This window comes from Vanellus vanellus (genome assembly GCF_965231255.1).
Source record: "Vanellus vanellus genome assembly, chromosome: 1".
Lineage (NCBI taxonomy): Eukaryota > Metazoa > Chordata > Aves > Charadriiformes > Charadriidae > Vanellus > Vanellus vanellus.
In genome coordinates, this window is record NC_138905.1 from 166,443,941 (window position 1) to 166,455,505 (window position 11,565).

The following is an 11,565-nucleotide window of genomic DNA, read 5'->3' on the forward strand; positions in this document are numbered from 1 at the left end:
AAAACTCATCATGCTGAATAAGAAGATGACCATTAGCTGTATCACACATTAACTGGGGAATTAGAAGGTTTTTGAAACAGGAGTGACTTTGGCAAGACGCACAAACGTTTGTGACAGTGAGGAGAGATGGTGGAGACGAAGCATCAGCCATCAGAGGGGGTCTGTCCCCACCATTGGTGTCCCCGAGGCACCCTGACCCCTGCCCAGGCTGGGCAGTGCAGCCTCCTCATGGGACACCGGGAGCAGCTGGCACCCAGCAGTGTGCAGGCAGCATGGGAACAGCACACAGGGACAGCTCCTTGGGGTGCAGGGACACCTCCTCGCTGCGGGGTGCATCAGTAGGGAGCAGCAGGGGTGCACAAAGCTGAGGCAGCTCTGTCTCCCACAGGAGGGTGGTGCACCCTGGGGAGGCTGCACAGCCAGCATGGGGATTGTGTGCAACCATGGTGGGAACAGGAGACTAGAAAACTTTGGAATTGGTTAAAGAGCTTAGAAATTTGCAGGTGTTTATTAACATTTTGTGTCTAGTACTCTTTATCTCTTGTCTTACTGATATTGAACCTGAATGTATAATTAACTGATTGTCAGGTGTCTTCAACAAACCAGTAAACCACTTTCATCCTGATTTGTCTAAGACTACTTGTACTGAGCAGTTTTTCCCTTGAAGTATCACACAGAGTGCTTTGGCTTTTATGACTATGGGGTCCCTCTTTAAGGAATGAGGATTGTTAGTGAAAGATGGGATCTGTTTGACAAAGTAGAGTAAAAGCAACTTCGCCAAGAAGGTGGCCAACCTAGCACGGAGGGCTTTGACGTAGGCATGTCAGGGAGATGTTGACAGCAGTTTGCAAGCAAGCATGGGAAGGGAGGTCAGCAGTGGTGAACGCATGTGACAGAGAGGGGTGCAAGAGAGCCCACAGGAAGGATAAAGCAGGTTGAAAGAGGGCCCACCTCCAGTGCAGGTACACAAACACACACAGCCCAGGTGTGAGGCTGCATCAAATGTAATGGTATCTGGCCCATTAATTTGCCCAGTTATGGACTATTCAGTATAAACTGGCAAGCAACAACGAAAATGACAGTTTAAATAAACACAGACACACAAACACTAAACAGCAGGTGATAACAGGGACCATAACAAAGACCAGAGTTTGTCAACTGCTGACTGATGGGCTACAAAGGAACTCAGAGCCTTTGAGAGGGTCAGCCAGAACATCGTAACTGGTGAGGAAGGTGAAATAAGTCTGCCTTGAGTATTGTTGGATACCTGGGACTGTGGGAAACTTGTTAGGGGATAACATAAGTTTTGTACAGTCCCACAAGCCGCTTATGGGATGTTTAGGGTAAGAGCCAAAAGGTGGGATGAGAGGAGAAACAAGCATGCAAAAATAAAGGAAAAGGGGGAATAAGAGGTTGGACACGTGTGAGTAAGGCCAGCACAGCACACTTGTTTCACAGAACACTGCATCTGAGCAGCGAGGTCTATCCTGTCTTCTTAACAAACCCTTGTCTCAACTAACTCTGTCCTGTTTGTGAGTGCTGCAAGATCTACATGCCAGCAACTGGACAGACCAGGGACTATGTGCATGCTTAGGTGAGAGAGGTCTAAATGCCAGAAACAGGAGAGACCTCGATGTGTTTATTTCCCTGGTGCATTTAATCCTGTGTATGTTTATGTGTAATTCACTAGTACATTTCAAACTCGAATAGCCATTGAGTAGCAGGAGGCCTGCCTCTACAAAGACTCAGTGTCTGAGTCAGTGGTGGGTAAGGAGGTCCACAGTCCAGGCACGGGTACTGGGGGAACAGAGAGCTCATGCTAATATTCAAGGGATCTGCAACTGTGGAGAAGCTTGTGAGATAAATGTGCAAGTGCGCACATCTGTTGCTAGCAAACATCAAGCTGGACTAACTTGACGGAGAGGAGAGCAGGAGGAGATTGGCATAGCAGTTAAGGGGAATCAGTCATGGATATTAGACTGGGACGCCACAATGCTGACATTCAAGGGATCCATGAATGTGGGTATGCTTGTGATTTGGAGAGGGAGGGTGTGTTTTCACTAGAGAATTTCACTAGTGAACTCTTACAGTGCACCCAGATGAGCTTCAGCAGCGAGGAATAATTTCCAGGAGAAGAATCTGCAGGATTTGGCAGTTCCTATAACATCCTTAACACTGGGAAACAAACACCCAAAGCTGGAGCTCTGCACATGCCCGGAAGAACCAGACACAGTTGGGAGTAACTGAGACATAATTAAACAGCTTGAGTGATGACTGTGCAGCAATGGATGGATATAGGCTGGTCAGGAAAGATGACCAGGGAAGCAAAGAGGATGCTCTTCATGTAGAGGAGCAGGTTGAAGGTATGGAGCGGGCAAGCTGGTTGATGGCATGTGATGACACAGGACCAAAGAAGAGACCAGTGAAGATGACATTGTGGTATGAATTTGATACCATGCAAAGTCAGGATAACGAAATCGATTGAGTTTTCTTTAAAGCAACATCCTGGTTCTTAATGAGAGACTTTAAACCTCACAACTGCTGGAAGAGGGATGCAAGAAAACCGATAGATTTCTGGAGGCGACTGGGGACACGTTCTTATCACAGAAGTTAGATGGGTCAACCAGGTTTGGCCCTCTTCTGGATTGATACTAACAGAGAAGGAGGACTTAGTCATGGGGAAGGTAATCAACAGCAGCCTTGGCTGTAGTGCCCATGAAATAGTGCAGAACAAGATCCCAAGTGGTACGAGGAAGGTGAGTAGCAGAGTACTGACCCTGGACTTCAGGTGAGCAGACCTGCTTATTCAGGGAACTAGCAAATTGGATCCTCTGGGATCCAGCACTGAAAGGTGTGGTTGCTCACCAGAGCTGGCAGGTCTTTAAGGACCATTCTTTGTCAAAGCAGACAGTCCAGTGGGTAGACTTATCAAGGAACAGGCTTGGGTAAACAGGGAACTCATTACTGAGCTTCATTGTAAAAAGGACGTAACTGGGAGGTGGAGATAAGGGCAGGTTATAGGGGACAATATAGAAGCATTGCCCAGGTGTGGAGTAATGGTGTTAGGAAAGCTAAGGCTCAACTAGAGTTGAAAACAGCAAGAGACATCAAGGGCAAGAGCTTGTACCACTATGTGAATAACAGAATAATAAACCAGGAACAGTGGGCCTGCTACTGAAAGGGGTGGGTGATCTAGTGCTCGTGGATGCTGATAAGACGGAAGTATTCGCTTCCTTCCTTGCCTCAGAATTCACCAACAAGCCCAGGCCCCTGTGCCTAGATGCAAGGGTTAAGTAGAAGAGGAGCCAGCAGTAGTGGAAGAGGATTGAGTGTGGGATCTCTTGTGAAATCTTGGCCCATATAAGCTGATGGGACCAGGTGAGATGTATCCAAACATGCTGATGGAGCTGTTTGAAGTCACTGCAAGTCCACTCCCTATTATTTTTGAAAGTCTGTTGACCCAATGCAAGTCCCCAGTGATTGAGGAAAAAGTAAATATTGCACCTGTCTTCAAAAGAGCAAGAATGTAGTTGAGGGAATTGCAGACCATACTTTGTTACCTGTATGGCAGGTCTGATAATTCAGTGTTAGACTTCTACATGGCTAGAATAATTTCTAGGTTTGGAAACAAGGTTAGGAGAATCTGCTTTCTACATGACATAACCTTTACAATTCATACTACTCTGGACAACACTACAGTGAATGAATACCAAGCTTTTCATTAAACTGTTATTACACTGCCTAGATACCAAATAATTTAAGAAATAAAAATAACTCTGAAAAGGCTAAAAAAGGAAAATTCCCAACTAGATATATTTTGCTTCTCTTTCATCACCAGTCTTACAGCTTTCTACTAAATGTCTTATTAGAAAGACATTATACAATTTAGTGCATTACAGAAGTCTCCCCAATACAACTGCTCAATCTTCAAACTTCAACACAGCTTGTATATACGCACAAATGCCATCAGGAGACTTATAACTATTTCCAATGAAGAATATAGCTGTGGTGGGTTTGGGGAGGGTTTTGTTTTGTTTTACAAAGTGTTTAAAAACAGTAGAAAACCACCTCACTACCATGAATATAAGATGACCTACCTTACCTTTTAAATCTTAACAGATAGTAACTACAGATAAACATCCTCTCTCTGCTTGCAATTGAAATGTATGAGAGAAAATTTGGCTAAGTGTTCTTACCAAGTTACCCCAAACACAAATAACATTGCATTGCACATAGCATCATTTTAGTTAACAGCACTGTTGTATAATAAACCATAATTTCAGGATCAGAAGTGTGTAGCTAAGCTGTGAAACTAAGGAAAAATTAGAACTTGTGAGTACTATTACTCATTCTCCTTCTGACTTGAAGTGTGTCTCTTTCACAAGTAAACAGTAGCTTTATTTCTTAGAAGCAATGATCTCCTTTTTCCTACGAGGTTCAGAAAAGCAGATCTTGCACAAACCTTTGTGTCATTTTTCCAATATGTATGGCCTTTCAACAACTACATTTTAGTTACTAACAAATAATACACACAGCATCTGCTCACATGCAATTCCATGTGTATATAGGCTCATACGTGTAGAATATTTGTTTAGTATTAAAATTAAATAACCTGAAGATTAGCTCTATTACCCAAACTGTGCTTAATATTTTAAACAAATGTTAGGCACTGCTTAGTTTTCAAGGCTTCTGCGCTTTGCCTCTTATAAAGCAGGAGCTAATATGAAATTTTACCTAGGCTTACTACAGGCTTTAGTATAGCTTCAAGAAGACATTTAGACTTCTAGCAAAACTCTAAAATTAATAATGAGTGTTTGTTTATGGTTTCAGCTGACTCTTCAATATTCTTTTATTCCCTTGATTTTATGGTAAATATTTTTTTTAAGCAGCTTCTTTTTAACATGGATATCATTCCCAACCCTAAGGGAACTTTGTTTTATACTTTAAGACTGCTAATCATCTACATATAAAGTACATTTTATTGACCTACTTCTGGTTCGAGCTCATTAAACACAGCTGCTTTCAATGGTCAGGAAAAAGGACCCAAACAACACGCAAAACAACCCAACTGACTAAAAATGGAGTGGTTGCTCAAAATCCACAGAATGGCTTTGTAGTTTCTTTATAGAGCTACAGAACACGCAACAGCTTACAGACAGTGTTTCACAAGAGGGTATGTAAACCAGCAAGTGAAATTGGTTGTACTGACATGGGATAACCTATGTTAAAACCTGACAGACTTATTTTCTGTGCTTTCACATCTAAAAATCTTTTTATCTTCACAAGAATTGTTTTGTCGATAACCAATTATTTTGAAATACAGTGAGAAAACATTTTCTGCTCCAATAAGAAATATTGGCTCTTTTCAGTACCAAATTCTGAAGGCTCTACGCTGCTATCTATTTTTAGACAAGATCAACAAGACAGCAAAAAGTGAAATAACGTAGCCTATAATAAATATATATTAACATAAACAGCTGTAGTATAGGGAAGGTTTTACAACTGAAAACAGTCTAGATGGGTGTAGAAAAAACAGTAAAGCAAGAATAAAGTTCTGAGGTATAGGCTTACCTATTTCCAGATCTGGAAATTATTTAAAACTTTCATTCATGGTCTCAGCTGTACAAATCCATATTTTCTGTACCTTGAGATAAACAAGTGCTCACAGGATGAGGATGTTAATTGCCAGGAAGAGAAAATACCAGATGTGTAGTAAATTTCTGTCTGTCTACTTAGACAAATACTTCTATGAGATCAAATCCAGACTCTGAAAAAATCCCCAAATGGACCTAGGATTGTCATGATTAACAGTCAGTGCCCAGCTGCACTTCGAGACATGGTGCATTCCACACAGTGCTTTCAGCGGACGCTGTGTGCAACACTGTAGTACAGGTTTGGCTCCTTCCTAACATCCTCTAAGAGCATTCTCCAACTATCAGGCACCCTATACAAGGTATAGGCTTCCCTCCATACACCCACGCTATAGCTCACCACACAAAGTGTGCCTTCATGTTACACTACACTCGCTGCCTGTGAAAAGCCTTCCTATTTTTAAGACTATTTGGATTGCAGGGGAAGGGAACCCCAAAAATCCATAGTGCCTTGACATTAAAAGAGCATCATATTGGATCTAGAGAAGACTCATGGGCAAACATCATTGAGTGAAGACAGTCAGCTCCTCCTACAGAATACCAGCCTTAAGCAATGTAGACATGAGCGAATTTATTCCACCTAGCACGAGAACCCAGAGTTGGTCCCCTGTCCTTTATTTTAGCAGTATAGACACCACCTTCCAGGTCTTCCCAGCCAGATCAAGTACTGCTGACTTCCGAGAGAAATTGAAGTGTGGGAGGCAGAGATGGACTCAACTGCATAGCAGTTTTCCCATTTTTTTTTTGTTGTTTTTAATCCCAAAATGTTTTAAGAATTGTTTCACAGTAATCATTTTGTGGATCCAGAGGGGAAATACTACTTGTATTCAGGAACCAACAGTGTATGTTCACACACGTACAAAAAAAATATCTTGTAGGCAACAGTCCTTACAAAAACAGAAATGATATTATGAACATCAATAACTGATATGACAGAGCAACTCAATTTTTGTCTCTACCTAAAACCTTTTCTGGAAATCTGAATGTCAGTTAGACAAACAGAGTAACTAGAAGTGCCCCTGCCTGCACACACTAAAAAAAGAAAAACAAAGTATCTTTGACTTCAATAGACCCAAAATCCAAATTACTTGAATGTAACTCACACTAGAAACCAAAATTAAAATTCAGAGATCATTCTGGAGTTTCATCAAAGTAATCTGATCTGGATTTTAAACTGACTTCTATTGTCACTTTCAGCTGAATTAGCAAAAATACTTTCCCTTGAATTAACAAGAGTATTACACACCAACTTTTTCTCATCCTTCAAGCATAGTTTGTCTCATTTATTCAACCTTCACATGCATAAAGATTCTCTATCAAAAAGTCTTTGCAATAAAGTTTATACTAATCACATAGTCTTTACTCTTTATTATGCTTCTTGTTCTCACAGCTGCATACATGACCTCCCAAAGGTTGCTGAAAAGAAACCTAGATTGATTCCTAAAAAAAAAAAAAAAAAACCACACACACACACACAGAGAGAAAACCCCAAACAAACAAACAAACAAAAAAAAACACAACAAAAAAAACCTGCTGAGAACTTGGAAAAATATCTCCAACACTTTCTTCCACTTGATCAGGAACTCTTTGGTTCTACAGTTCCAGCAAACGTAACATTTTTCAATAAGCCATGGAATTCAGCTTTTTGGTGCTAACAGAAGCTTGACAGTTTGTTCACCGACATACCTACTGGAAGCCCTTTGTGAAGAAGGCAAGGGTGACTAGTTTACTATCCATCCTATTCTGCTGTTCCACAGATTCCAAGAGAAGGAAATCAGAGAAGAAATCTCATTTGCAACCAAAAGGAGATTTGAGAGCTCCCATTTAATCCGTCTGAAAAATGAGCTGCTGAAATCAGCTAAAAGCTCTAGCTTTACTAGCACGTATGGGGTAAAAGAGTGGAATTCTTGAAGAAAGTCATTTACATTACAATACCAGAAATTTAACCTAGAAAATAAAAATATGTTTAAAAAGTATTTTGCAGACACTAATTTTTGTTTTTTAAATAATCCAAACAATACAAATACACACAAAAATAAAACTAGAAGTCCAAACCAAACCTTTGAGGCCTTTTGTATTTAATACATGCTTTCTATATTGTTTGATCCTTCATACAATGAAAAGGGTTTTTTTAGGATTTTTAATTATTGAGGTTTTTCTGTACAGTCCCAACAACACTGCACTTATAGCACAGAACCAGACAGGAAAAAACAAAGTATTTTTTGCAACTACCATTGAAAATCAGTACAAAAGTGATAAATGTTTCAATATAGCATGTGATGGCACTGAGCATAAGTCTCCTCACAAATCACTGCTACAAAAGATTGAGCACAGTCAGGTTTCTGCATTGCTGGGGGTAGCAATAAAAACCTTGGTTTTGTTAAAGACATTCATTATCTTTATTATTAATTGCTAATTTCAACACCATGATATCCTGTGTTATGTGAGTGGTAACACAAACTCAAATTTGTGGTTCCCATATCCCTTAAGATCACCTTCATGCTTATATCTGCCATTTTTGCATATGATGCTAGAGATATTTTTGCACCTTCAAAGGTACATCAACTACATACAATTGCTGCAAAGCTAATTATATAAAATAATGCACAGTGTTCTGAACTAACATATATTCAGAATACAGACACACGGCAGTCTTTGAATGTAACAGAATTAAAATTTGCATGATTTAGTGATATAAGGCTGCTTAGTTTTTATTACCACTAAGAAGAGTAAAAAAATACAATTGAGAATGCTATGGTCTTTTAATATACACAATAAGAACAAGGCAAATAGAAGCCAACTTCTTCCCTATAACTATAGAGATAGCCTTCCACTGTATACAAATCCATACACCAACTAACATTCCCACTTTCTTTCAGCTAGTGATCCTTCTCCACATAAAAGGTGTGGTTCAGCTTAAAAAGCTTAAATGATGACCTTACACAAGCTAGATCTAAAGTACCACTAAAATAAAGAAATGTAGGCAATACAATAGAGGCAAAGGACATGGGCAGCTCATTCTGAAATCAACATCTAACATTTGATAGCTGAGTAGCTCCTAGATGCCACTGGCTGCACCGAGCACTGCACTGTGCAGTTGCCCACAGAGAGCATGAGATGCCAAAGGTATTCCACCCGCTGCCCCTCCAGAAATACACGAGTATCCAGGAGGTGTCACATCTGCCAGCCCTGTGGGCGTATTCCAGAAACTCAAATGGTGTCAGACACCTACATTTAAGCAACCCAATTAAGCCTCATAAAGGCAGCTTTGACACCTGTTTTCACAAGTGGACACCTACAGAAAGTGTTTATGTATTACACACAAACATTTCAGACAAGGTTTTGAAATATTGTTCACTTCTTGCCTCAAAAAGAAGACTGAATATAGAAGATCAGTAGCAAAACTGACATTTCTTTCCTCTTCACATTATGTTTCCAGCCTACGAATACCTTTAATCACACCTAAACCTTCTAAAACACTCATTTAATGCCTATTTTCTTGTCAACTCCAATTTTGATTAGATTTTACTGTTCACAATTATTTGTTTCATGTACCTTTGAGATCAAAGCTACTCAGAGCGGGAACTCTGACACTTGTATTCAGCTCCTTGAGGGCCGGTGTTTTCTGGGCTGCCCACAGCAATGCAATTCCTTCAAAGTGTGAAAGGATGCTGACCATGCAGCTGTACCGCACCTCCTGCTGACTGCTGCTCGCAGAGGCAGCGGTGGAGAAAGGAATTCTTTTATTACTCTTCTAATTCAAAACCGGCTTTTGCTTCAGGAACAGGAAATACAGAAACGTCAAAAGAAGAAAATGAGAGTGGTGTTATAAAAATATTATAGCGGAAGGGAGGAAATCAGAGGGCAGGGCAGAAGTAACATATATAAAGTACTGTAGATCTTTCCTCTTGAGGCAACGTTTCCTCCCTATCCCCAATATACAAGTGAATGTATGGTTTCAAAATAGATGACAATGGCAGAGAAAGTGTAGTAGTTGCACTAGACTACAGAATGAGAAGAACATAGATAAACTGATACCATACCATTCATAGTCATATTATTCACACAAATAATCAGCACAAAAAATTTAAATCACTGACAGGGCTTTGACTCAGATTTCACTTTCCAGACATCTTCATTTGCATAGTACCTATCTAATCAGGCTTTCCAATCAAAGTGTTTATTTTCTTTTTCATGAAGACAATAATAAAATCTTTATCTAAGGACAATGTAAGAAGACAATGCATGTTGTGAAATGTACTAGTAGCCTAAACATAGTACTTTGATTTGTAAACTGCACACTGCAATATTGTGGTAAAATTAGGATTAGTTATTATGCTTAAAATTAGAGTCACTAAAAAGCTGTATTTTTAAGTGATTCCTTTCAGAATAAAAATAGTGTGCCTCATCTCAATGTGCAGAGTTAATAAAAACTACACAGATTAAAATATCAATAGCATCTTCCTTTTTCTAAGGTAAAGAGAAGTCATTTTCTGTCAGGAAAGCATTTACTCACATTTACTCGTTAACTTGTCATCTAAACATGAACACACTTTACAGATATGTGCGTTAAAAAAAAAAAAAAGTATTGTCCAACCTTATATCCCTGATCATGAAAATATCTGCTTTCTAATTTTGTGATTAGTATCACTGAAATCAACCGAGGTTCTCACGAGGCTGGAAACAAACCCCAAATCAAAGAAGGTACGTATTCTTACATACATGCTTTGTCACGTCGTTTGGTATCCGCTCAAAAAAAGTTTCATGGTTGATATAAATGCTAGGATGTACTCAAATTGCTGTTACTTAAGGCATTACTTTCCCGGGAATTTCACTCAGTTACAGCTATAGGCAGACATCCAGTAGACAAAATGTGCAGATCCACCACTCGCAGTGGTGTAAATCATTCTCATTTCACACCAGAGTAACTCCACCAGCCCAAGACACAGTTCGGCGGCTCTCCCCGTCCTTCCAGGTTTGCACTGGCACCGATGTCCCTGTATCTGCCCACAGACGGCTGAAAGCAGGGCGACTCCCCCACACCCCTAACTGTAGCTGGCTGTCTCCTTTGCGCCCCACCCCATACAGCATGGAAGGGGGCGCAAGGGGCTTTTAGGCAAGTGTCGGGGTGCTCCAGTTTTTGCAGAGCCCCCATCCCGAGAAGCGCATATTCTCTCTTGAGTAAGAAGCCGGACATACTCCCCCCGCCATCATGAACGACCCCACCAACCCCCGATGTAGCCGCGGAGGCAGGACGGCCTGCACCTCACCTCCTCCCCGCCAACCCGGGGATCACGGACGCGGGCGGGGGGCGACCGGAGGTGCCCAGCGGTACCGCAGCTAGAGCGGGCGAGCACCGACGAGACCCGCCGCCGGCACCACCCACCCGCTCATCACCGCCGGCGGCACCAAATTCAAACCCGCCGTCCCCGCACCCAAGGGGGGCAGCCGCCGGCCCCCACCACCCCTTGCGCCTTTCCGCAGTCTGCCCTCGGCAGGTTTTCCCTTTACCTGCCCGCGGGGACTCCGGGATGCCTCTGAGGGGGCCGAGTTGCCGCAGCTGGAAAACTTTTCGGACGCCCTCGCAGGTCGGCGGCGGCTCCGCGCCCCCCGAGGCGGCTGCGGCCAGGAGCAGGGCGCCGAGGATGAGGACGCCGAGGCGGAGGCTCTTCCCCCCCATGGCCCGCCGGCCGCCGCGAGCTGCCGCAGGGAGAGCGGACGAGGCGCCCCCGAGCCGCCGCCGTCGGGAGGCTGCCAGCGCCGCCCGCCGGGACCCTCCCCCGGCCCGGGCCCGGCCCCCGCCGGTTCCCCGCCCGCTCGCCCCTCTTCCCCCCCGACGCCGGGAGCGGCAGCGGGAGAGCGCTGCCCACCGCCCGTGTGGCGGTGCCTTCACGCCGCCCCGTCGGGGCTTGAA

General features: G+C 42.5%; 1 protein-coding gene across 1 annotated transcript in view; it reads right to left on the reverse strand.

Moving 5' to 3' along the window:
* Positions 1-11,331, reverse strand: part of GPC5 (glypican 5) — a gene marked incomplete at both ends in the record, with an annotated part of 765,009 nt that extends 753,678 nt beyond the window's left edge. The window contains one exon of the mRNA XM_082480394.1: positions 11,163-11,331. Within this exon, the coding sequence (XP_082336520.1) occupies positions 11,163-11,331 (169 nt within the window). The remainder of the gene's footprint in view (positions 1-11,162) is intronic.
* Positions 11,332-11,565: the final 234 nt, after the last annotated feature.